Genomic DNA, 27,937 nt, shown 5'->3' on the forward strand with positions numbered 1-27,937 from the left:
ATACTATTGATAATTTTTGTAAATAGGAGATGTTAATAGCGGTTATCAGGCCGGGCGCGGTGGCTCACGCCTATAATCCCAGCACTTTGGGAGGCCGAGGTGGGTGGATCACGAGGTCAAGAGATCAAGACCATCCTGGTCAACAAGGTGAAACCCCGTCTCTACTAAAAATACAAAAATTATCTGGGCATGGTGTCGCGCGCCTATAGTCCCAGCTACTCGGGAGGCTGAGGCAGGAGAATTGCCTGAACCCAGGAGGCGGAGGTTGCAGTGAGCCGAGATCGTGCCATTGCACTCCAGCCTGGGTAACAAGAGTGAAACTCCGTCTCAAAAAAAAAAAAAAAAATAGCGGTTATCATTGGAGAATGAGATTGGATAAAGACTGGTGGGATGGGGTGGGAAGTGGAGATTTTACTTTATATAATCTCTCTGTGTGTTATGAATAACAGATACGACTTTAAATGTTTAGCTAGATTTTAAATGTTAATATTTTTATTTTTTTCCAATATGTTAATGATGTCTTCCAATAATACAATCTAAAAAAAAAAAAAGATCATCAGATCATGAATTCACATGTTCTAATCATGTTTAATTACTAATCAGAACAAGGCCAAAAATAGAGACTATGTACATGTCACCAGAGCCTGTCCCCAGATTTCCAGGAATCTATTAATGAATATTTTTTGATAAGATTATTCTTCTGGCCAGAAGTGGTGGCTCATGCCTGTAATTCTAGCACTTTGGGAGGCTGAGGCAGGTGGATCACCTGATGTCAGGAGTACAAGGCCAGCCTGACCAACATGGTGAAACCCTGTTTCTACTAAAAATACAAAAATTAGCTGGGCATGGCGCCGCATGCCTGTAGTTTCAGCTATTCAGGACGCTGAGACAGAAGAATCACTTGAACTGGAGAAGCAGAGGTTGCAGTGAGCTGAGATGGCACCACTGCACTCCAGTCTGAGTGACAGAGTGAGACTCCATCTCAGAAAAATAAGGAAAGAAAAGATTATTCTTAGTCAGGTCTACCTTATTGCTTTGACATCAAAGCATATCAGATGTCTTTGTAAGAGTTTCTGCATTTAAAAATTGGACATATTGTGTCTTCAGCATTATCCTAAGAACAGGTCTAGCACACCTATCTAAAGAGAAAGTCTTAATTACCCTCTTGTTTCCTTTTGAAGTGATCACAAACCATTTCCAGTTGATATTTCTCTGCTAAGCACCAAAGCCTTGCTTCCATTAGTCCGGGAGGGTGTGCCCAGCTCAGGTTACTAACAAAACACCAGCTAGCATGCCGTGAGCCACATCCAGCTCATGTGTATGTTTTGTTTGTCCCACACTGTGGTTTTTAAATTTTTCAATTGGTTATCAAATTTAAAAATAGTTATATTTCAGATAAGAATCCAAATTTCAGGCAGGTACGGTGGCTCACACCTGTAATCCCAGCACTTTGGGAGCCCGAGGCGGGTGGATCACAAGCTCAGGAGTTCAAGACCAGCCTGGCCAAGATGGTGAACCCCTGTCTCTACTGAAAATACAAAAAAATTAGCCAGGCATGGAGGCAGGTGACTGTAATCCCAGCTACTCGAGAGGCTGAGGCAGAGAATTGCTTGAACCTGGGAGGCAGAAGACAGATCAGTTGCAGTGAGCCAAAATCACACCACTGCACTCCAGCCTGGGCGAAAGAGCAAGACTCCGTCTCAAAAAATAATAATAATAATAACTGTAATAGTTCTTAGGTTGGTCCAAAAGTAATTATTGTCATTAAAAATAATGAACTCTATGAGGCCATAGAACCACTTGGACCTCATTCTAGTATGGCAACAAGCAGCTGGAGCTGAGCATGCTGCCCTCTTCACTCAGGGCATTAGATCCCCAGTTTGCCACAGTACCCAACACTCTCAATCGTACAACAACTTTGTTTCAACCTCTTACATTTCTTGCCTAGCTCTACAGTCAGTTTATTATAACTAGTTTGTTAAGAAACCTTCATTTTATTATTTTATAGTTATTTAACAGCCATATATACAAAATTGACTATTTGCCAGGCATGTTTCTAAGTGTTTTAGAAACAGTCACTCATTCAACCCTCAAAATAACCGTATAGAATTGACACTCTTGCTATTCTCATTTTATGGATCAGGTAACTGAGACCCAGAAAAAATAAGTAACATATCAAAGGTCACTCAGCTAGTAAGAGGAGAAATCAACATTTCTGTGCATGTACTCCACCTCAAATATCTATGCTTTTAACCACCACTATGAAATAGTTTTATTTCTTCTTCTCTAGAAAAACCCCTTTACTGCAGGGTGGAAGATTCTCTTAACTTCTCAGACTACCTTCCTAAATCCCATCACCTTTTTATTTAAGATTCAGTCCAGGGGGGCGCTGTGACTCACGCACATAATCCTGCACTTTAGGAAGCCAAAGTGGGCAGACCACCTGAGCTCACAAGTTCGTGACCAGCCTGGCAACACAGTGAAACCCTGTCTCTATTATAATACAAAAAATTAGCCAAGTGTGGTGGCAAGCACCTGTAGTCCCAGCTACTCTGGAGGCTGAGGCGGGAGAATTGCTTGAGCCCAGGAGGTGGAGTTTGCAGTGAGCCAAGATCAGGACACTGCACTCCAGCCTGAGTGACAGAGCAAGACTCTGTCACACACACACACACACACACACACACACACACACACACCCCAGGAGGTAGGTATGAGTATCTTATTGACTCAGGCCAATTTATTTAAGAGACAGGACTGGGCCAGGTGCAGTGGCTCACACCTATAATCCCAGCACTTTAGGAGGCCAAGGTGGGTGGATCACCTTAGGTCACGAGTTCAAGACTAGCCTGGCCAACATGGGGAAACCCCATCTCTACTAAACAATACAAAAATTCACTGGGCGTGGTGGCAGTCGCCTGTAATCCCAGCAGCTTGGGAGGCTAAGGCAGGGAGAATTGCTTGAACCCAGGAGGCAGAGAATGCAGTGAGCAGAGATGGTGCCACTGCACTCCAGCCTTGGTGACAGAGTCAGACTCCATCTCAAAAAAAAAGAGACAAGACTTTTCCCAAAGTGCTATCTTTGCCGTAAGTCAAGTATCCATATATGTGTGAGTTGGTTTCTGATCTTACAATTCTGTCTCACTGTTTATTTGTCTATCTTTATGTTAAATCTTCACTGTTTTCATCATTTTACCTTGACAAATATTGACATCTGGTGGAATGAATTCTCCAACTTTGTTCTCTTTAATAGTATCTTGACTATTCTTGGCCCTTTGCATTTCATAAGTTTGCATTTCATAAATTTTAGAATCAGCTTGTCAATTTCCACACCAAAAAAAAAGTTGTTGGGACTTGAATTTGGTTTAACTGTAATCCATAGATCAGCTTGGGAAGGTATAACATATTTATAATATTGAGTCTTCCAATCTATGAAAGTGATACATCTCTTATTTGTTTATGCCATCTTTAGTTTCTCTAAATGATATTTTATTTTTAAGTTTTGTGTTAAGTTCCTACAATTTTTCATTAGATTTATTTCTAGATAGTTGATGTTTTTTGATGCTATTGCAAATGATACCATTTCTAAAATTTCACTTTCTAATTGTTTGTTGTTGGTATACAGAAATACAGTTGATTTTTTTAATACTGACCTTTTGTCCCGTGAACTTGCTGAATTTACCTGTTGATTCTAATAGCTTATCTATAGAGTCTTTTAGTCTTATATACATAATTATGTCATCTGAAAATAATGGTGTACTTATTATTTTCCAATCCAAGTACTTTTTTCTTATGTTATTTTCCAGGCTAAGAACTCTCATACAATCTTGAGTAGAAGAGGTGATGGCAGATATCCTTGTCTTGTTCACAATCCTAGAGAAATAATTCAGCATTTCACCATTAAGCATGATGTTTTTGTAGATACCCGTTATTTTATTAAGAAAATTCCCATCTATTCCTAATTTAATGGTCTTCTTTTTAATGTATGCTTAATTTTAACACTTTTCCTGCATCTCTAATTGTGAGATTTTTTTTCCCTTAATCTATTAATGTGGTAAAACACAGATTGTTTCCTAAATGTTAACTTCTAGATTATATTCAATTTTTCCATATGTGTTATCTTTTTTATGTGTACCAGAATTTGGTTTGCTTATATTTTGGTTGAGATTTTTTAAATCTATGTTATGAGAGAGATTGGTATTTTCCCGTCTTGTGTTTTACTTATCATGTTTTAGTATTGATTGTGCTAGCCTCATAAAACAAGTCTCTTTTACTATTCTATGAGTTTTTGTCATATTGGCATTATTTCTTCCTAAAATGTTATGACTTACTAGTGAAGCCATCTGGGCCTGGAATTTTCTTTGGGAGAATATTTTTTTATTATAGATGAAATTCCTTTCTTCTTCTTTTTTTTTTTGAGAATGGATCTCACTCGCTGCAGCTTCAAATTCCTTCCCGAGCTCAAGTGATCTTTCTGCCTCAGCTTCCCAAGTAGCTGGGAACACAGGCGTACACCACCACACCTGGTTAAATTTTTAAAATTTTTTTGTAGAGACAGGGTCTCACTATGTTGCCCAGGATGGTCTCAAACTCCTAGGCTCAAACGATCCTCCCACCTTAGCCTCCCAGAGTGCTGGGACTACAGGTGTGAGCCACTGCACCCAGCCGAAATCTCTCTCTTTAGTAGCTTTAGGACTATTCACATTTATCTTTCTTCTTATGTCAATTTAGTTAAGATGTGTTTTCTTAGGATATCGTCCATTTCATGTAAATTTTCAAATGAAACTTAAAATTATCCACAATGGCCTTTTTGTGATTTTAAATATCTGTAGGATTTGAAACGACGTGCCCTTTTTCACCCTTCATATTTGTTATGTGTGTTTTCTGTACTTCTTTTGATCAGACTTGACAGAGGCTTGTCCAGTTTATCATTATTACTTTTTTTTTTTTTTTTGAGACAGAGTCTCGCTCTGTTGCCCAGGCTGGAATGCAGTGGTGCAATATCAGCTCACTGCAACCTCTGCCTCCCGGGTTTAAGCGATTCTCCTACCTCAGCCTCCTGAGTAGCTGGGATCACAGGCCGCACACCACCACACCCGGCTAATTTTTGTATTTTTTAGTAGAGATGGAGTTTCACCATGTTGGTCATGCTGGTCTCAAACTCCTGACCTTGTGATCCGCCTGTCTCAGCCTCTCAAAGTGCTTGGATTACAGGTGTGGACCCAGCCTTGACTTTTTAATAATAGCCATTCTGACTGGTATGATATGGTGTCTCACTGTGGTTTTGGTTTGCATTTCTCTGCTGATTAGTGGCGATAAGCATTGTTTCATATGTTTCTGGCCACATGTCTTTTTTTGAGACTTGTCCTTTGCCCATGTTTTAATGGGGTTGTTCAGTTTTTTCTTGTTGAATTAAGTTCCTTATAGATTCTGGATATTAGACCTTTGTCAGATGCATAGTTTATGAATATTTTTTCCATTCCGTAGGTGTCTGTTTAGTCTGTTGATAGTTTCTTTTTCTGTGCAGAAGCTCTTTAATTAGGTCCCACTTGTCAATCTTTGTTTTTATTGCATTGCTTTTGAGGACTTAGTTATAAATTACTTGCCAGAAAGTTAGTTCCTAGGTTTTCTTCTAGGTTTTTTATAGTTTTAGGTCTATACATTTAAGTCTTTAATCCATCTTCAATTAACTTTTGTATATAGTGAGAAATAGGAGTCGAGTGTCATTCTTCTGCATATGGTTAGCCAGTTTCCCCAGCACCATTTATTGAATAGGGTGTCCTTTCCCCATTGTTTATTTTTGTCGACTTTGTCAAAGATCAGTTGGTTGTACGTGTTTTATTTCTGTGTTCTCTGTTCTGTTCCATTGGTGTATGTGTCTATTTTTGCACTAGCACCATGCTGCTTTGGTCACTATAGACTTGTAGTATTGTTTGAATTCAGATAATGTGATGCCTCTGGCTTGGCTCTTTTTTTCCTTAGGATTGCTTTGTCTGCAATATTACTCAATTCAAAATATATTTTAATTTCCATTGTGATTTCTTCCTTGACTCATAGTTTATCTTAAGTTAGGCAATAAATATATTGTTTAATTTCCAAATATTTGGGTATTTCCTAGCTTTTTTTTTTTTTTTCTCTTTTTTTGAGATGGAGTCTTCCTCTGTTGCCCAGGATGGAGTGCAGTGGCATGATCTCAGCTCACTGCAACCTCTCCCTCCTGGGTTCAAGCAATTCTCCTGCCTCAGCCTCCTGGGTAGCTGGGATTATAAGCACGTGCCACCATGGCTGGCTAATTTTTAAAATTTTAGTAGAAATGGGGTTTCATCATGTTGGGCAGCTGGTCACAAACGTAACCTCAAGTGATCCACTCGCCTTGGCCTCCCAAAATGTCAGGATTACAGGCATGAGCCACCCCACCCGGCCCTGGTTTTCTTTCTGTTACTAATTTCTAGCTTGATTCTACCATGGTCACAGAATATACCACACCTAATTTTAATAATTTGAAAGCTACTAAGACTTACCCTATGGCCCAGCATATGGTCAATTTTGGTAAATGTTCCATGTTTATTTGAAAATAATGTGTATTCTATAGATGTTCAGTACTTTATTCTAAATGTTTCGATAAGATTATATTTATAATTTGTATTGCGTCATCTACATTCTTACTGATTTTTTATCTACTTGTTCTACCAGTTCCTGAGAGAACTGTATTGAAACCTCCCACCATAATTGTGAAATTTTCTATTCCTTTTAGTTCTGTCAGTTTTTTGCTTTATATATTTTGAGGTAATGTTATTAGTGTATATAAATTAAGTATTTTTTTTCTGGTGAATTGACACTTTTATTTTTATGTAATTTTTTTTTCTTCATCTATAGCAACTGTGCACTACTAACATTTGAGACATGGGCAGGAGAATTCTTTGTTGGGTGAGATGTCTGTCCTGTGCACTGCAGAATGTTTAGCAGCATCCTTGTCCTCTACCCATTAGATGACAGTAGCATCCTCACCCCAAGTCATGACAATCAAAAATAGCTCTAGACATTGGCAAATGTCCATTGGGGGGCAAAATCGCTCACAGTTGAGAATCACTGATTTATAGTAATGCTTTATACCATAAAGTCTACTTTATCTGATTTAACAGATCCACTTTCTATCGGTATTTCCAAAGTTTTTTCTATCATTTTACTTTCAACTTTTCAATATTGTTACTCAAGATGTCTCTTGTAAACAGCATAAACTTAATTATCTTTTTAATCAGTCTGACAATCTTTTAATTGTAATTGGATTATATGTTCCTTTTATCTATAATGTAGCCACTGATTTATTTGGGTTTAACCCTATCATGTGACTATTTATTTCACATTTAATTAATCATTCCATGTTCTTTCTTCTCCCCTTTCATGCCACTTTAGTTTTTTTTTTTCTTATTTTGTTATCACCCCATTAGTTGAGCATTCTTTTATTATTCTTTTACTGGTTATCCTAGAGATCACAACATAGATCTTTAACTTATTAAAATGTAATATGCAGTAACCAAAGCAGCATATTACATGAATGAGTGCAGTGGCTCATTCATACACCAAACTTCAGTAGCACACAATTTACCCATGTGAACAAACCTGTAACAAAAACCTGAACCTAAAACAAAAGTTGAAAATAATAATAAATAAAATGTAATATGTTTGTATTTTTGTCACTTTCTGTATTATTCTTGGACCTTAGACCTTTTTATTTCACTTACCTCAATCTCACTACTTGAGCCGGGACAGCCTGTAATCCCAGCACTTTGGGAGGCCCAGATGGGCAGATCACCTGAGGTCAGGAATTCGAGACCAGCTTGGCCAACATGGCGAAATCCCATCTCTACTAAAAATATAAAAATTAGGTCGGGCGTGGTGGCTCATGCCTGTAATCCCAACACTTTAGGAGGCTGAGGCAGGTGGATCACAAGGTCAGGAGTTCAAGACCAGCCTGACCAACATAGTGAAACCCTGCCTCTAGTAAAAATACAAAAATTAGCAGGGCATGGTGGCACATGACTGTAATCCCAGCTACTCAGGAGGCTGAGGCAGGAGAATAGCTTGAACCCGAGAGGCAGAGATTCAAGTGAGCTGATCGCACCACTGCACTCCAGCCTGGGCTACAGAGTGAGACTCTGTCTCAAACAAGGAAACACACACACACACATACACACACACAAATTAGCCGGGTGTGGTGATGTGCATCTGTAATCCCAGCTACTCAGGAGGCTGAGGCAGGAGAATTGCTTGAACCTGGGAGGTAGAGGTTGCAGGGAGCCAAGATGGAGCCACTGCACTCCAGCCTGGGCAACAGAGTGAGACTCCATCTCAAACAACAACAACAACAACAACTCACTAATTGTAAATTTTTAATTCCCCAAATACATAACCCAAGTAAGTGATCATCATGAAATTTTATGGTTTATTTTTCTTTAGATTTACTCAAATATTTATTTTATTGTTCTTCATTTTGTTCTTCATCTTGCTGTTTGTCTGGGATCACTTTCGTTCCACCTGACTAGCTCCCCTTAGTATTTCATTTAGTGCAATTCTGCTGCTGATAAATTCTCTAGGTTTATATTTGTCTAAAAATTCTTTCCCTTTTATTTGTAAGGTAGTTTGCTTTGAATTTTAGGTTACTAGTTTTCTTTCTGCTGATTAATCAGCTATCATTCTTTCTGCTGCACCTTTGAAGATAGTATGTTTTTGCCTTTGTCTTCTTTTTACATATTCTCATTGTCTATGAGTTTCAACAATTTTTTCATTATGGTTATTGGTTTTGGGTTTTGATTTTGGGTGGTTGTTTTTTTTTTTTTGAGACAGCATCTCACTCTGTCACCTAAGCTGAACTGCAATAGCACAATCAGAGCTCACTGTAGCCACAACCTCCCAGGCTAAAGTGATCCTCCTAACTTAGCCTCCCAAGCAGCTGGGACTACAGGTGCATGCCACCACTCCTGGTTTTTTTTTTGTTGTTGTTGTTAAGAGACAGGGGTTCATTATGTTGCCCAGGGTGGTCTCAAACTCCTGGGCTCACGTGATCCTCTTGCCTTGGCCTCCCAAAATCCTGGGATTACAATCATGAGCCACTACATCCAGCCTACAAAAATATATCATGATTGATATTCAAAATACTACTTAATCTATGGCTTTATATCTGTCTCATTTAATTTGAGCTGCTATAACAAAAATATCATAGACTGGGTGGTTTATACAGGCATTTATTTCTAACAGTTCTGGAAAATGGGAAATCCAAGATCAATGCACCAGCAGAGCTGGCATCTGGTGAGGGCACATTTTCTGATTTGCAGATCACCATCTTCTCACTGTATCCTCATATGGTAGAGGCAGAGAAAAGAAGCAGACTTTTGGCTGGGCGTGGTGGCTCATGCCTGTAATCCCAGCACTTTGGGAGGCTGAGGTGGGAGGATCACCTGAGGTCAGGAGTTTGAGACCAGCCTGGCCAACATGGTGAAACCCCATCTCTACTAAAAATACAAAATTAGCCAGGCATGGTGGTGCGCACCTGTAATCCCAGCTACTTGGGCGGCTGAGGCAGGTTCAAGAATCACTTGAACCCAGAAGGCAGACGTTGTGGTGAGCTGAGATCATGCATTGCACTCCAGCCTGGGCAAAAGAGCAAAACTCTGTCTCAAAAAAAGAAAAAAAAGAAGAAGAAAAAGAAAAGAAGCAAGCTTTTTTGTATCTCTTCTCATAAAGGTACTAACCTCATCATGAGAACTCTATTTTCATGACCTAATTACCTCCCCAAGGCCCTACCTCCAAATACCATCACATTGGGGATTAGAGTTTCAACATATGAATTGGGGGTGGAAGGGCACAAACATTCAATCCATAGCTGTATTGTTAATCGGTTTTGGCAAATTCTTGATCATCACTGCTTCAAATATTGCTTATGTTCCATTCTCTCCCTTTCAACATCATTTGGGACTTAATATTAGATTTTTCACCATATCTCATAGAAGATGAGCTAATATTCTATTAGCTAGTATTTGTTAGTATTATTACAAATGCTAGCTAATATTTATAGTAATACAAATACTAGCTAATAGAAAGTTAGTGTATATTACAAATACTAGTTAATAAAAAGTTAGTGTAAGTATACTATGTTCTTGTCTGTTTTTCCTCCCTTTTTTTTCCCCTCTGAGCTTCTGTCTAAATACTTTTCCTTTTGGTCTATCTTCCAGGTCACTAGCTTATCTCGGCTGTATGTAATCTGCTATTAAACCCTGCTTCTGTTATTTGTTTCTACATAAAAAAACAGCCCAAAAATGTGTGGCTTAAAGCAACTGCCATTATTTACTTGCTCATGGTCTGTGATCTGGGTAAGGCTCAGTAGGGATAGTTTGTCTCTGCCACATGGTGTTGGCTAGGATAGCTTAACTGAGGTTGGAGGATCCAAGAGCATTTTGCTTACATATCTGGCACCTCAACAAGAGGGACTGGAAGAGTTGGGGACTGGCTGGGCCTCTCTCTCTTCTCTTTCTCCAGGACCCATCTCTCTCCATGTGCCCCACTTCTCCATACTAGCAAGGTAGTTATGATTCTTTACATGGTAGGTCAGCACTTCAAGAGGGTGAAATAAAAGCTACTAGGCCTCTTCATGTCTAGGCTTCAAACTATCAAAACATCATTTCTCCCACATTCTTCACTCTACATAGTAGCCCTTCAGATGGTTAGATACAGATACCTTAGCCTCCTGGGACTCCTGTAACACTACTTCATCTGGCATAGTTTTGATTCCTTCAGTATCCTCCATGGGTCCTAGATCTAGAACAATGATGATACATAACAGCACTCAACAAATATTTATTCAATAAATGAATGAATGCTAACTAATAATATAATTGTGATCTAATACTCCCTTCAACAGCATATACACTACTATTGAAACAATACTAGCACAAATGGTAGGCAAACTTGCAAAACTCTTCAAACTTTTAACATATTCTACATCTTGAAACCCCTCTCTCCAATTAGCTAGCAATACAGTGAAATCACCCAGTTTGCTCCTCAGCCTGCAACACAACAGTGAAGAGGTGAGAATGAAAACCACCTCAGTGGAAATAGTCTTTGGGCTCAGAGTCTCAGGAGAATTCCTAGGACCTAAAGCAATCCCTCTTTCCATCCCCAAATAAGGTCCCAGGTAGCTCGAGCAGTGCCTTCCAAGACCATTAACGTTTCTGGGGTTATGACTGAGATGCTATCTGCATCTCTACTTGGTGGCCTAAGTACAGTTGCTGCTGTTACCCATCCCTACTCAGGCAATACTGGCTGATGCCAACATTTAACCCTGGCCCTCCCCTCATGGCCCATGTTGACTCTACAGTGCCTTCACCAACCTAGAACTGCCCCGGATGTCACACCAAGATGGGAGTTGTCTCTCTCACTACAAGTAGTGTATTACCGTTTTTTTATTCGACTCTCAAGAGGGTGTCAATATCTTACCAACCTTTCTCTTTCAAGGAAGGTGAGACCAGTCCCCTGGGATTGGGTTGAAAGACATTTGAGAAATACCTCTAGTGGCAAAAGTAATGGAAATGGACTCTGATGCAAGGCCCAGGGAGCTCACGCTGAGTGTGTGTGTGTGTATACACCAACTTTTCCTGAATCCCTTTCCAGTTCTTTTCACCACACCATGTAAACAACAACATAGATAACAATATCAACTAACATTTAATGAGGACTTACTGTATGCCAGGCACTGTTCTAAGTGTCTTACATGTATCACCTCATACATAACTTGGACAGAGGAACAGATTTTAGGCAATTGAAGCATTATTGGAATGGGTGAATTTGGGAGCAAGATTTGAAGGAATTGTTAAGAGTTTTATTAGGAAGCTAAGTCAAGATATGAAAGAAGAAGGTAATAACAGGATCATGTCAACAATATATACATGTGTGTGTATGATTGAGAAGAGGATGGTAAAAATAGATCAAGAAGCCAAAGGCAGGCAGAAGTACTACCCATAGGGATCTGAGAATGCTGAAATCAAAAGTGATCAAAGAAAGTTGATATTATCACCATTTGTGAATGAATTTCCTTCTAAGTTTCAGAAGTAAAATTAATATATGCTATTTTGATACAGCAAATAGACCAGCTCCTGGGGCCACACTGACTAAAATAAAATACATCAGACTGTTTTAATGGTCCTAATGATATCTCTAAAGGGTTACATATTATCTGTTAAATATTTGAATAGAGCATTGTTCTGGAATAGCCACAGCTTAGTCCTTTGCATAAAGTGGAAGAACCAGTCTGAAAGCTCTGTCTGCAGTGAAAGCCACAGGGCAATGCTTCATCCCCAGTAGCAATGTGTTGACAAGGTGGTCTGCATCCATCCTGGTTGCAGAGACACATGGGCTCACAGCCAAGAGCATTAGGAGATTCCTGATGACCAGCCAGGGGGAGCCCATGTGGGTATATTATTATGTCTGATTTGGTTTGATAAGAGATTGAGAGGCAAATGACATGTGCTGAGCAAACCTGAAACCAAAGCCTAGACTGGGAGAAATTTTCACCTTCTCAATTACCAAATTCCATCAATTATGTACTCTACTGGCTGCTTCTCCTCATTACAAACTAAAATTTCTCCTAGCTTTAAAACCCAGACAAAAATCACAACAGAATAACTCTCTTTTCATATATTTTTTTTAAGAAATGAGGTCTCTGTCACCCAGGCTGGAGTGCGGTGGAGTGATCACGGCTCACAGCAGCTTTGAACTCCCAGGCTCAAGCAATCCTACAAGCACACACCACCATGCCTGGCTCCTTCATCCTTTCTTGCTACTCCTTCTCCACTGCCAGCAATGAGCAATGAGTTATCTACACTTCCTGCCTCCACATTTTCACCTCTTACTCACACCTCAAGTCACCACTCTCTGGTATCTTCTCACTATCATTCAGTGAAACAGTTCCCAACAAGGTCATCAGTGACCTCTCAATCACCAGGTTCAACAGACTCATCTCCTTCCATATCTTACTTGACCTCCTTGTGGCATCTACCCGGACAGTTCCTTCCTTCTGGAAATTCTTTTACTCCTTGGCTTCTATGACACCAAACTCTTCTTCTACCTGACCCTTAGATGTTGGTGTTACGTGGCTCCAAACTTGGCCACTGCTTTTCTCATTCTACAGTTTTCCTGGGCATCCTCCATTATGGTTTCAATGACCACTTATAATTGATATCACTCAAAAGTCTACATTCTGTCTTGACCACTTTCTCTAAGCTGTGTATTTAGCTGCCCACTACATATCTCTCTGAATGGCCCATGGAAATCTCAACACATCCCAAACTACTCAAGATCTTATCTCCAAAACTTCCCCATTCTTCATAGATTTCTGCACCTTGGTGAGTATCAAAACTAATCATCCTGTTGCTCCAGCCAGAAACCAGGGAATCAGTTTTTACTCTTCCTCCTTCCTACCCAACTGCCACCCAAAAAATCAGCAAGCGTTATCTCAGCCCTTGTCTTCTCTCTCCTGGTGAGAGCCTATCAACGGAGGTCCTGCCCCCTGCCTCTCACCCTCAAGTCTAGTCTTATGCCGGCCACCAAAGTAATCTGTCTAAACCCAAACTGTGATCATGTCCCTCCGCTGCTTATTGCCCTCCCCTGGTTGGCTTCCAACTGACAACCTTTCCCCTCTCATTTCTCTCCTCTCCCCTATATCTACCCCATGCCCACAGGGAGGCTGGACTATAGGGGCAAGCAGCCAACAGCTAGGGCTTTGGCAGCTAGTCAGAGGGATCTGAGTCTGAGTTATAAGGATACAGAAATCATTCTACAGCTTCATGAGCAGTGTGTGAAGCTGCATATAGTAGGTTCTAGAAGAGAGAGATATTAGCAGATTATTACAACTGAGGCAAAAATGACCTAGACTCATCTACCACAGTGAGAAAAGAGGAAAAAATGAACCTGTAGGACAGGTGAGTACAGGTCAATACCAAAAAAAAAGTGGCGGGGGAATCATGAGATGCAAGTAGTAAGGAAATGCATTAGTAATGTAAAAGCACTACTAACAAAGTAAACAATTCAAAAGAAATCTAGAGACTTTAAAGCCCCATTATAGGAAGTACAGCACCACAGAACAAGAGCCGGGGTTAAAACGTACACCCACCATTCTACGGGCAAGCGAGGCAGGCCGCTGGTGGGGAAAACTGTAGCTTCTGTAAAAGGGAGAGGACAGAGACGACTAGCAGAGAAAACAGACACAAATGAGAACTGTCCTTGTGACAAGGTGAAGGCCACAGAGTCAGCAGCACTCAGGAGCTGTGGCAGCTGACCCCTTAAGGAAGGCGGGCAACATACAGCATGATAAAAGAAGCAGCATTCATTCATTGGGCAGACCCCAAACAACTCCTTGGATTATTTATTCTACTTACTCCTCACAAAAGAGGTGTTAGGAAGATTCTTACTCTAAAAATGTCTTTGAAAGCAGGGAATTTAGAGTAAAATAGTGGTAAACATGTTGTTCTAGACCTAATGAACCGTATACGTACAAAAATCTCCAGAACGGGATGCTAATTTCAAAACGTTGTCCAAAAGGTTGCCAGGATTGGAAACAAGTCACTGGCCAGAGCAAGTACTTTTCACAAACACTGCAGGCCTATGAAACCCACACAGAGAGCATAGCCACTTATGGACTTTGGACTCATGTGGATCCAGGTTCGAATCCTGTCTGTGCCATTCGGCAAATGAGAAAGCCTCCCATGACTCCGGTTAAATAGCTTTCCCTAGGTGGGTCACACTGCACTGTTAAGAGCAGACCTGGGGCAAGAACCCAACAAGGCCGCTGACTCTGGAGCGGTGCTCTTTCCCGCAGCCTGGTGCCCAGGGCAGAGTCCCCTCGCGCCGATGACCCCCGAGCCTGGAGCGCCTTTGTCCCCGACTCACCAGAGAGCACCCGCGGAAGTGGTCAGCTGGGGGCAGCCTGGCGGGGGTCGAGTGGGAGGTGGGCGTGGGACCCGGGGGCGCGAGTAGGGAGCGCCCCCAGAGTGGCGCGGACAGGCGGGGAAGGGGGCAGCCGGTGGTGATTGGCTGGGCTGCGGCAGGCAGCTCTGGGCCAGGAACAAAAGAGAGCGGGCGGCGGGCGTCCTCCGGAGTAGGCGCTCCCGCCCGCCCGGCACGGGCTTCAGTGCTGGGGGAGGACGCGCCCACCGCCTGCCCGCCTGCCCGCCGAGCAGCCCGGGGTGGCGCGCTCGGTTTCTACGCGAAAGCCGGCCGTGTACCTAGGAATTAACCGGCCGGCGCGGCAGGGGAGGGGAGCGGGAAGCGGGGTGGGGGGGATGCTGAGCGCGCGCGAGAACAATAATAAGATCGTGTTTGCGGTCGCTTCCCGAGGAGGAATTCGGAGCAGACGCGAGGCCCGGCGCTCGCGCCGCGCCCGGGAGCCCGAGAGGGAGGCCGGCGGCGGCGGCATGAGGCAGGCGACGCGGCGCTTGTGAGCAGCGCGCGCGGCGGCGGCGGCGGGGACCTTGGCGCGGCCGGACGCGGGCGAGCGCTGAGCCGCCGGGGGCTCCCCTCCCCCGCTGCCGGGCCGTGATTTGCCGGGCCTGCTGCGCCCCCCGCCCACCCCTCGCCTCAGCCGCCGCCTCGCCGCTTCCCCTCGTCGGAGCGGCCGCTCGTCCGCCCGGCTCGAGGCCCGCGAGGAACGCAGCGCAGTCCGTCCGCCCGCGGGGGTGCGGCCTCCCGGCATCTTCGCGGCGACCAAGGACTACCAGGAAGGGGAGCGGCTGGGATGGCGCGTCCGCGGCCTCGCGAGTACAAAGCGGGCGACCTGGTCTTCGCCAAGATGAAGGGCTACCCGCACTGGCCGGCCCGGGTGAGTACCGCGGCCGCGCGCGGGCCCGCCCGCCCACCATTTTCCCCTTCATGATGGCGCGCCCGCCCCCTTTCCCTATCGCCTCAGCCCGGAGCCCGCAGCTCGCGGCCAGCGGCGGTGAGGGCTGAGGGCGGCGCAGCGCGGCGCGGAGAAGACCGGGCCGGAGCTGAGGCAAAGGGCTCCCGGCCGCGCCCGCCCTCCTCCAGGGCGGCCATCCTTCCGCCCACTTTCGAAGGCGGGTCCGGTCCCCGCAGGCCCGACGCTGCCTTCTTCTGGAAAGCCGGTGCCGACCGGGAAGCCACACCGCCGGGCAGGGTCGTTGGTGGATACCCTGGGTCCTGGGCGAACGTCGGGGCAGGTAGGGCAGCGGGGAGCAAACGGCTGTCCGCAAACTGGCGAGCGCCGGCGGCAGTAAATCCTGGAAAGGAGTAGTGGTCATCCAGAGGCCAGCGGGAGCCTCTTGGCAGTCATTCATCCATCTCTTCGCCTTCCAGACTTGTTGAGTTTTCCCTGAGTGCGATTCCCCGTGCCCCGCCTGCCCTATCATTGTCCCGGGGTACGTGCCTCTCTGGTGCCTATCGTTCTTTTAAGCCGACCCCAAATAGCCGAGAGCTTGCAGCCTAGCTCTGACTGGTGGGTCCAGCAAGCTCGTTGTGCCTTTCCACCTCCATATTTGTTTTAGGTAGAATCTCAAACCTTATTCTTGGCCTCCCACTACAGTCCACAATAGCTCTCTTCCTACCATAGCAAGGTTGTCGTTGGGCCCTTTTTCTAGAAAGCATCTGCATGTAATAGATAGCATTCACAATTTTTATTAAGCCCTTTGAGGAAGACACACAACACTGCCATGTATGCTTTGTGTTTTAGAAGAAATCCCTTTTATATATTTTTTTCATATGGTTGGCAGTTGATTGCCTGAAATAAGAAATCTTGTGAAAAGGAGGGTCAAGCCATCTTAGAGATTATATTGGTATCCTTGAGGAACGGAAACAGTCATGGAGAAAATTGGCATAAATATAGAGTGAGCTCTATGATGTTGTGTTGTAGTTAAGTAAAGATAGCAAGACCAAGAAAAAAAAATACACCCATTCACAAAAGGAAGTGACATCATGAGTGGCCAGACTGAAATTTAGTGAGGTTGAAGTAATGGACATAATCACTTTTTTAATGTTTGGTTTGGCACGATTGTCAAATGGAAAGAACACTAGGCCAAGAATTGGGGGACCTGGTGTCTGGTTCAGGCTCTATTTTGGACTAATCATTTCAACTGCATATCTATTTCTGCAACTCTAAAATCATCTCTAGGATCCTTTCCAATACTAACAACCTCAGATATCAAGAGGAAAAAACAGTCTTATTCAGGTTCCAGTAGACTGTGGAAATAACTTCACATCTGAACTGTAGATTGTCCTTAAATAAGGCAAAGTTTTCAAGGTAGAATAACTGGTTATTTTTTATGGTATAATACAGTATTGCTTAGAGAGGCAAGATTTGTGATTTTAGGAGTCCCTGAATGTGTTTGTGACTTCAGAAAATCCACGAATCTATTTGCCAAATAAGAAATGTACAGCTTTAGGGCATATGTATATATATACACAGTCAAAAGTCAATTAAAGGTTACCATTTACTAGTTGGTCATTTCCTAGTAACTTAATGGCTTTTAAAATCTTACCTTTTAAAAATATCTTCTGATAGTCAAAAAGAAAATAGACTTAAAATTTCATTAACATGTTGCTTGTACAGGTTGGCCACCTGTAGTAATTTGTCAAACAGAAAAATCCTACAGAAGTTTTCTTAGTTGTCTAATTGTACATAAAATTCCTGGAAGTGATCATTCCAAATCAAGGCAAAATGGAAAATAAAATGAGGAAACAAAATTAGGTTTTTAGATAAAATAAGTACAAGAAAGAGAAATCTGTATCTATTCACATTTAACGAGCTCCTCAAAGAAAGAACCTAAGACTCTTAAAAAGTATTATTTTATCGTGAGTGGCATGCTGTGATTTCCAAGGAAAGATAAAAGTTAGAAAAAGAAGAAAAAGATTTGAGTCCCTGCTCTTTATTTACAGTGCATATACTTCACATGTTTTCATTTTTTTTCATCCTAGTTCTGTAAGGCATTATTTCCATTTTACCTGGTTATAGCTTTGTAGGTGATAATGTTATAAAATACTAACTGGAAATAAAAAGCCTTGCTTATTAAAATTTCAAATACTATCAATTGATATGAAGGGCAGTCATGTGGGGATTAGATACTATATGGCCCCGAGGACTCAAACCTAGGAAGAAAACCAGGAGGAGACAGATTTCAGAATTCATGTTGTAGGAAGGAACTTTCTATTAGTCAGAGCTGGTTCATGCAGGAATGGAGAAGCAACTTCTCTGCTCTAGGGAAGATGTTTGGTCCTAGGCAGCCCTTTGTAAGGAATGTAGGTCAAGAGGATTCAGAATTCCTACAGGTTGGATTCAGCTCTTGGCTGGGCTTCACGCTGTGACCTTGCGCATGTTCTGTAATCTAAGTTTCAGTTTACTCCTCTGTAAAATAAGGATAATTCGCACTTCACAAATACAGAGTATCTAAAAGCACCAAGTGATGGTACTTGTATGTTCCTTTTTGCTTTTTGAATTTCTGACTTTCCCTTGCATCATTGTATTATTTTAAATTATTAATATTTGTCAACTTTCAACCCAGATTTATTTTTCCCAATATTTTATCCTGAAATATTTCAAATATATGGATAAGTTGAAAAATTATACTATGAAGACCCATTAGTCTACCACCTAGATTCTACAATTAAATTTTATTCTACTTGCTCTATCATGCATCTGTTCATATATCCATCCTTCTATCCACATAATAATTCCTCTTATTTTAATGCATTTCAAAGTAAGTTGCAGACATCACTATAATTTACTCCTAGACACATGCTTGCCATTAACCTAGTGGTTAATACTTTAAATGGATCCTTTTCTCTTTTGAGATAAAATTTACATAGAATGGAACGGACTTACCTTAACTGTGACATTCAGTGAGTTTGACAAATGTATACATTGGTATAATATAAATATACTTCTATATATAATATATGGTATATATGAGTATATGTGATACATACTATATATAAATATATGTGATACATATCATATATAAATACATACAGCTATACATTGGCATAATACCTACCAAAGTATAGAAGAGTACCTATGAACATACTCTCCTGCCTCTTTCTAGTAGATTCCTGTCCTCCTCCTTCCTTCTCCCCTGCTGTTCAGATGTGTTATACTAACATTAATTAGCAGCTGGCTGTTTCTCATGCAGTATGCCTAATTTTCTATGGTTTTAAAAATTACAAGTTCATCTGTGTTATGGATTAGCTAGCTTAATACTAAAAAATAGAGTAAAACAAGAGTCTCTGAAGTCTTTTGTTTGTGTACTCTGTTGGTAAAATAATTTGAGCATACATCCCTAATATATGTAAATTTTCTTTAAATTATATATACTTGTATTTTGTGCTACTACTATATACAGCATAAACACAGAAAGGAACTAAAAGGGGTGACAGTTGATGGAAACAATATGTTTTAAATTTTTTATTATAAAATATTAACAGCAATAATATTACTTATAGGTTAAGTTCATATTTTTTAAAGACTTAATTTTTGGAACATTTCTGCCTGCTTCTTGTGAGATTTGACTATTTGGATGGTCATAGTTCTTAACTTCTGACGAGATTTTCTAGAAGTGTCAGCTTAGACATTTCCTTGTTGTTTGCTTGCATCTACATTATTAATATTTTTGTGTAGGACTCTTTTTTAGCCACCTGTTCACTTGGTGAGAGCTAGTTCAGTTAGAAGTAGATATTCCATAATTCTGCTCAACCAGGCACACACCAAATGGCAGTAAATCACAGTATACCCAACGTGAATAAACATAACCATCTGAATAAGAATACTATTAATAGTGTCAATTTACATATAAAATTATTAGTAATACTTTTTAGCTAAAAGAGTAAGAAACTGAAATCGAAATTCTATTTTCTTCCCATACCCCGCCTAAACCATCTTGTATATCCCCTGAGATGTGAGCACTCTGCTTATGCCACCTCCTACTCTAAAAGGTGAAAAAACAATATAAACAAAAAGCCTCAAAATTCTTGTGCTTCAACTAAAGAGCTTTTTTACATTTAAAAACTTTATGTGAGAATTATCAAACGTTGCTAGTAGTGTATATTGATACAGTTACTTTAGAAAACTGACTTGATCTACATATGCCTACCTTGTGACCTAGCAATCTGTTGTAGGCATATACCCAAGAGAAATGAGTGTTTATATTCACCAAAATACTTGTACAAGAATGCTCATACAGAGCAACTTTCTTCATAATAGAACAGGAAACAGTCCAAATGTCCATTAACAGGAGAATGAGTAAACAAATTTGTAGCATATTCACACAGTGGAGTACTATTTGACAATAAAAAGGAATAAATTACTGATATCCACAAAAACATGGATGAATCTCAAAAATACAAGGTTGAGTGAAAAAAGCCAGACCTGAGAGTCTTTATTATTCTGTTTATATAACATTCAAAAATAAAACCAATCAGTGGTCGCTGGTTTGCAGTGGGTAGAAAGGAGTTATTGAATAGGAGAAGGCACCGGAAATGTTCCTTATCTTGATCTAGATGGTGTTACCTGGATGTATACATATGTAAAAATATATCAAGCTGTACATTTAAGATTTGTGCATTGTACTGTATGAAAGTTATACCTCAATTTAAAAAACACATTTTATACGAGTTAGGGAGAAAGGAGAACTAATACATCTACATAGATTAAATTTCACTATTTTTAGCTTTCAGTGAGTTTTTTCCTTTGAATCCTCACTCCTACCAAGTTGCATCTTCCTATTCCATTTTGACTTATTTTAGAAACTTCATTTACTATTTTAGAGGGTACTCTTTAGAATTTTTTTGAGTTCTGGTTTCAGCCTGTTCAGTTTGTTTACCTGTATCAGTGTCTTTCTCTTCCTTTAATACTAAATCACTGCTTATCATGTTTTTGCTCTAGCTTTCAACCTCTCACTTTGTAAAACTTAAGAATAAAGCATTTGACCTTCCTATTTATACAGCTTCAAGAGCTGAACTCTTACTGAACTTTTGTTGAGCACCTACTCTATGTAAGGCACAGGGGTATAGTTTTTTCATATCTCTAGCAATAGATTAAGTTTGCAGCAATTCTAAAACATGATAATAAAGTGTTTCCATACCCTTTGTTAATATAAATATTTGTTGGAAATCTTCGGTTTTTGATCCATAGCACTTTCAGGTTTTTTGCATTTGACAATGAGCTACTAGAAGGTGATAAATTTATTTCCGGAGACCAGGCCACATTATTTTCAGAGAATCACTTGGGACTTAAGTACTTTTAAATTTCAACATAAAGTAAGGTGTTTATAGTCTTCATTACTTTGGCCTTAGTTCTAAGAAGTACATCAGTGGTTCAGTCCTCGGGTAGAATGGTACACAAGCTCACTCAGTTTTTCCCAGGGACTACTTTCACATTGCCAAGGAATTGGCAAATTGTCTCATTTTCTCCTTTAATCTGGGAGCCAATAGGAACTTTAAACTATTGACACCAATATGTACCTCTTCCAGTGCTCTCATTGCAACCAGTGAGCCTCTATTCTTGGCACATCCCCTTTGGAATGCTCTAATGACTACTGTTCCCCCATGATTTGGAAAATAATATTATCTGAAGTCAGGTTTCTACTATTAGAGATTGTGTTTGATTCTTTTGGAAAATGACTGATGGTTTGAAATTATGAAAAGCCTGTTCACATTAGAAAAGCATTATAGGCTAGTAAGTATAATAAATATAATAGGAGACTAGCCCAAATATCTTTATTTATGGGAGAAAGTTTTCTATTTCAAAAGTCTCAGATGTTAGATCAGAATCCAACCCACTTGATAGAGTTATTAGTCCACTGCAAAAAGGTGTCCTAATCACTTCAAGCAGTGCTGCTAAAAGCTTGGAAGCATGGCCTGTGAATGTTACTTGTCAGTGACAAAATAGGTACAGAAATTGAAAATAAGTGTTTAGAAATTTTTTAGAGCAATTGGTCTTTGTTTTTCTTTTTCTCTCTATTTTTTCTTTTTTTTTAGTTTTTTCTTTTTTTATCTGTGTTTTTCTTTTTTTCTCTTTTATTTTTTCTACTTTTTGTAGTTTTTTTCTTTTTTCTTTTTGAGAAATTTTTTAGAGCAATATGATGGAGTAGCTTTATGTTTGTGAATCTAATAATTGAGGCTTTCATTTTGTATGTCTTTTTATTTTTCTCATAATTTTATAAACATGTCAGCTTGTAACTAATTAGAACTTTTTAAAAAAATAACTAGTTATTCACTACAGGGAAAGTAGAAGTACTGACTGTAAAGGATCTTTAAAGGTCAATAGTGGTCCTAGTACCTAAAACAATTTGCTTATATGGTGTATTTAAACTATTGGCAACTACGTAAAAGGGAGAATGGATTGACCTTCCATGTTATAAATATTAATTTCTCCTGCATAAAAATGTCCCCGTAAAAATAGAGGATAGAGATTCTAAATTATTTTTTACTGCCTTCTTTTTACCTAGATAAGATTTACCGCAATTAGTCTGGTAAATAACCATCTGTATGGTCACACAGAGCCACACAGAATTAAAAAAAAAAGAATAATCTAATGATTGGTGAGCACAAGCCTTAAGAATGACATCCTCCAGATTTCTGAGAAGCTCTGCAATGAAGGGAAAGAATCAGACAAGGGGTTAAAAGACAAGTACTTCATTCTACCACTATCTTGGTTTGTTAGGTTGGGCATCTTTTTTATTATGAACCTCTTTGTAAAATAGGAGGGATAATTCTTATTCTTTCCCTTCTTTTTCTTAAGGATCAAATGTTAAAATGTATATGAAAGAACTGTTTTCTAATAAAGTTCCAATTAAGTTGCTAAATAATTATCTCCCAAGAACACAAAGCTTCTTATTTATACAGTGTAGGGAACCTAATTAAGTCCTAGTAAATGCTTCTGTGGCTTGGTAGGTATGTTTTTCAGCAGTTTCTTTGTGGCTTTATAATAATGAGTTAGCTTTAGACACTGGGAATTTGGGGACTTCCCATTGTTACCCCTCCTTTAGATTCCTAAGTGTGATTGGCCAGTTCTTTTTTTTTCTTTCTTTGTTTTTTTCTTTTATCTCTGGCCAGTTCTAGAAGTTCCACAGAGCTTCAAGATTTGGGGGCAAGATAAACTGGACCACATTAACATACAAAAAGTCTCATTTGATCATTGAAACTCATATTCTGAGCACATTCTCTAAGTCTGTATATACAGTCTATGCAGCTACTCAGAAGTAGAGGTATTATTGTAGGGGAGTCAGTGGTAGCTGCCATGCCAGGTTGCCTGTATAGGGACTGGAAAATTTGTGATCACATAGTAGTAACTTCTCAGTTTCTGTTGCAAAATGTGAGATGAGAGTGGTTTTAAGTGATAGTTTCAGTAATGGTTGCCCACATATAAAAATGAATTTCACAGAAGATAAAGGGTTTTTTATGTAGACACATGTCAGAAAATAAACTCATAGCTTTAGATCTCTATTTTCTTTTCCTTTGACACTGAAGTAGTACTTTAGTATTAATGACATCTTTGATTTTGGAGTAAATGCTTGTTCAGAGGGAATAGTAGTATAAATTCTCAGTTAATCTTTTTAGAGTTATCATATGTTGAATGGATTGAAGATGAATTCCCTCTAGACCACTATTTTTGATGTTCAAAATGAAACCAACTATTTTAAAACAAGGTATAACTTTTTTTATCTCCTTCACTGGACTATTACATGATGATGAAGTCAGTAATTTTGAAAAAAAATATTTAGACTTTGGAAATGAGTTATTGCTGATTGATTGTAGTCTAATGGCTTTCAGAATTTTTTTATTATAACCTACAGTGAGAAGTAAATATTAATTCCCATCCCAATGTGTGCACTCTGCTGAGGTTTGTATATGGTCTGTTTGTCCCCACCAAAACTCATGTTGAAATTTTATCCCCAGTGTGGCAGTGTTGGGAGGTGGGACCCAGCAAGAGGTGTTTGGGTACTGATGCTGATCCTGGGGTAGAGTTCTCCCTTCCTGGAGACTAGATTAGTTCTCTGGGAATAGATTAGTTCTTGCAAGAGTGAGTTACAAAGCAAGTTTATTCCTCCTGTTTGGTTGCTCTTCACATGTGCACTTTCCCATTGACCTTCTTTGCCATGTTTTGACTTAGCATGTTGCCCTCACAAGAAGCTGAGCAGATGCTGACACCATGCTTAGACTTTCCATCCTGCAGAATCATGAGCTAAATAGACCTCTTTTCTTTATAAATTACCCGGCCTCAGTTACTCTACTATAGCAACCCAAAATGGACTAAGAGGCACCTATAACAAAAAAATTTTTAAGTTGAACTTACTATATGTGATACATTCTGATATTTTTATATTTCATTTTGTGTAAAGTCAGATTGCAACCTACTAAATTAGTTTCATTACCTACAGTTTGATAAACACTGGTCTGTTTGTAAGCCAAAGGGAAAGTAATCTATTTGAGTTGTATGCATTTATATTGAACAGAAGTTGGATTTTTGAGATAATGACTTGGTAACAGTTCTGAGCTTTTTATTCCGCTGTAGCCACAGTTGTACATGAAGGTCACATGAACATAAATTAAAGCAATAGTGTATTAGGTCATCTGACTATCCAGGCCAGTATTTCCGCTGATCCCAAAAGGTTAGCTATATAGACTTTAATTCTCATCTTCCTTTTAATATTTGAACTACAAATGTGTCAACAACTATATATATATAATATATATATAAATAAAATTGGCTTCTTTTTTTTTTTTTTTGGGACGGAGTTTCGCTCTTGTTACCCAGGCTGGAGTGCAATGGCGCGATCTCGGCTCATCGCAACCTCCGCCTCCTGGGTTCAAGCAATTCTCCTGCCTCAGCCTCCTGAGCAGCTGGGATTACAGGCACACGCCACCATGCCCAGCTAATTTTCTGTATTTTGAGTAGAGACAGGGTTTCACTATGTTGACCAGGATGGTCTCGATCCCTTGACCTCATGATCCACCCGCCTCTGCCTCCCAAAGTGCTGGGATTACAGGAGTGAGTAAAATTGGCTTCTTAAGGATAATAAGCTCCACACATTTGCTGAAAACCCAGTTATATACAGCGTTTGATGACCTAGTGTTCCCTGGCTGATGATATTGAGGCTGTGGGGTTTTCTTGGTTTGTGGGACTAGACTGTGGAGGTATCAAGCTATCTATTATTGAAGATGGTGAGCTTTTGTGAAGTTCAGAAACGTGAAGCTAGGGCAGGTTTGTGGTACCCTTTAAAGTGGATGTAAAGTCTTTGCAGTTAACACATTTCTAATGGTTTTGTTTTTCCTTTTTAATTATTTTATCCCATCAAAAAGAGATTTCCTTGCAATTATGATATACAACAATCTGAGTAGAGAACCTAGTGTTGATGATAGGAAGGCATTCTTCAAATTTTTAAAAGATGCATTTCTGAAAAGTTATAGTAAGCACAGTTTTATATCATATTTGGCTCACTGACTCATAAAATAAGTAAAATTTTATTGGGAGACAGACCCACTATACTATTATAAATGGAAATATTTTTATTTATTTATTTATTTATTTTTATTGCATTTTAGGTTTTGGGGTACATGTGAAGAACATGTGAGATTGTTGCATAGGTGCATACGTGGCAGTGTGATTTGCTGCCTTCCTCCCCTTCACCTATATCTGGCATTTCTCCCCATGCTCTCTCTCCCCAACTCCCCACCCCCTACTGTCCCTCCCCTATTTCCCCCCAACAGACCCCAGTATATAGCGCTCCCCTCCCTGTGTCCACGTGTTCTCATTGTTCAACACCCGCCTATGAGTGAGAACATGCGGTGTTTGATTTTCTGTTCTTGTGTCAGTTTGCTGAGAATGATGGTTTCCAGGTTCATCCATGTCCCTACAAAGGATGCGAACTCATCGTTTTTGATGGCTACATAATATTCCATGGTGTATATGTGCCACATTTTCCCTGTCCAGTCTATCATCGATGGGCATTTGGGTTGGTTCCAGGTCTTTGCTATTGTAAACTGTGCTGCAATGAACATTCGTATAAATGGAAATATTTTGAAGTAAAAGAAATAAGGTTAGATTAATTTTTATGATATGCCAGGTGTTCAAGAATTCTGGCTGTTGTCTAGGCTCAGCACTGGCCCTATATTATGCTATGTGTGGTGTCTTGGGAGGGACAAAGCCCATGGTAGAGTTACGAAATATCATGGTCTCCATTCTTCATTTTGAGTAAGCTCCTGGGACAAAGATTTATCTAACTACAGAGGAGCAGGTAACCCAGAACAAATGTGTCCCTTATTTTTATATTGTAAAAGCAAATGATGAAAGTAGAGCAGCTTAACAAGAGTGGGCAGTTAGAGAGGTTTGTTGAAGTAAAATGGACTCTTCCCTTACCCCACTAAAATTGCTTCTCATTCATTATGGTCATAAACTCTGCCCTTAACCTCTTCATTCTCTCTTGGTATTCCAGCCCCCTCCTGGCTTCATTACTTTCTTATCCAAATTAGACCCCAAATTATAACTCAAACAGCTCTCACCAAGTTTCCTTTTTATTTTGGTACATTCACCCTACAGACTCCTTCCTTGGTCATTCTTGCAGTCTGCCTTCTCAGTTCTAGCATAGACATGCAAACTAGGGCTGCTCCAGGATTCATTTTATCTAGGTCCTTAATGCTGCTCTTCAGTCCTTTTGCTTGCCCTGGGTCAGATCCTTGTACATCTTACTCAGATGTTGGTAGATACTTTTACCATTCTCTTCTAGCTTTTTCCCCTCATTTTCAGCAAATTATTTTACCTTCATACTTCATAGAGAAAATAGATCCCAATAGGCTTGAACTATACCTTCCTATCCTTTGCTTATAAATGAAAAGCCTCTCTCTCTCTGTCTCTCTGTCTCTGTCTGTCTCTCTTTCTCTCTCTCATCCTCCTTCCCCCTCCCCCCCTTCTGTCTCTGCTTCTTTTCTTTTCTGTCTATGGATCACATTTGTACCCCCTTTCTGGATGACAGTAAGGCAGGCGATCAAAAGCTTTGTGGGCAGATGAAGCCATTTCTACGTATTGCCTCTACCCCTCAGCAAATGAGTGACCTTGGTCAGATTACCTAATCTCTTAGCCTCTGTGGACTCACCTGTAAAATGAAGACAATAATGCCTTCCTTTCAGGATCTTTTCAAAAATAGTGAAGACAAAGAGCCTGGAGTTTAACAATTGATTAGGTGTTTTCCTTCCCTTTACCCCCTTCCTGTCCTCCTTAGTGAAACCTTATTTCTCTTGTCACCACCCTTTTCCTTTTATTCCACATTTAATAAATATTTTTTGAATGTTTGATATGTTCCAGGCACTCTGATAGGTGTTAGGGATAGATAAGTGACTCAAACGAAGTCTGTTTTCATAAAATTTAAGCCTCTTCCCATCTACTAGCTCTTTCTCTTCAGACTGAAAATAATCTCCCTCATCTTTTAGGCACTGCTCTTTCTTCTGCTTCTCTTGATAGCAAAGCTTCATAAAGGACTGGCCTTACCATCTCTTTCTCACCCCTTTCCCAGAGGTCACCATGAAAGAACACATTTCACTCATTTTTGCCTGTATGGAATTTAATACCCTGTTTAAAAATTTCTCTTCCTTTGACTTCCCTCATGTGTTTCTTTTTTTACGAAAGATTCTTCCATTTCTCTGATGGTGCTTTTGCAGGTTCTTTGGCTTCTGCCACCACTCTTCAGGATGGTATCTTCCAGATCTGTGTTTCAGGCCTAGACTTTTTGAGATTTTGAGCTTCATATCTGTTAATTCTTTTACTTGCTAGACAGCTCCATCTAGTTTGCTAGACAGCTCCATCTAGCTGTCCTTCAGGTAGACAAATTTGTTGTCAAAACTAATTTAGCTGCCCCTTTCCACCCAAGTATTCCTGTTTTAAAAGATAACTAACCAG

General features: G+C 40.2%; 1 protein-coding gene across 9 annotated transcripts in view; it reads left to right on the plus strand.

Moving 5' to 3' along the window:
- Positions 1-15,721: 15,721 nt before the first annotated feature.
- Positions 15,722-27,937, plus strand: part of HDGFL3 (HDGF like 3) — a 116,212-nt gene continuing 103,996 nt past the window's right edge. For 6 of the 9 annotated variants that reach the window (XM_064366165.1, XM_064366168.1, XM_064366166.1 and 3 more), the window contains exon 1: positions 15,741-15,862. In XM_064366165.1, coding sequence (XP_064222235.1) covers positions 15,779-15,862 — 84 coding nt within the window. In that variant the 5' untranslated portion in view covers positions 15,741-15,778. Of the gene's footprint in view, positions 15,863-27,937 lie in introns of all 9 variants that reach the window. The other 3 variants (XM_064366171.1, XM_064366164.1, XM_012449424.3) reach the window with 3 other exon arrangements.

The sequence above is a fragment of the Aotus nancymaae genome, unplaced genomic scaffold (assembly GCF_030222135.1).
Source record: "Aotus nancymaae isolate 86718 unplaced genomic scaffold, 86718_ANA_hifiasm-v0.15.2.pri h1tg000064l_0, whole genome shotgun sequence".
NCBI lineage: Eukaryota > Metazoa > Chordata > Mammalia > Primates > Aotidae > Aotus > Aotus nancymaae.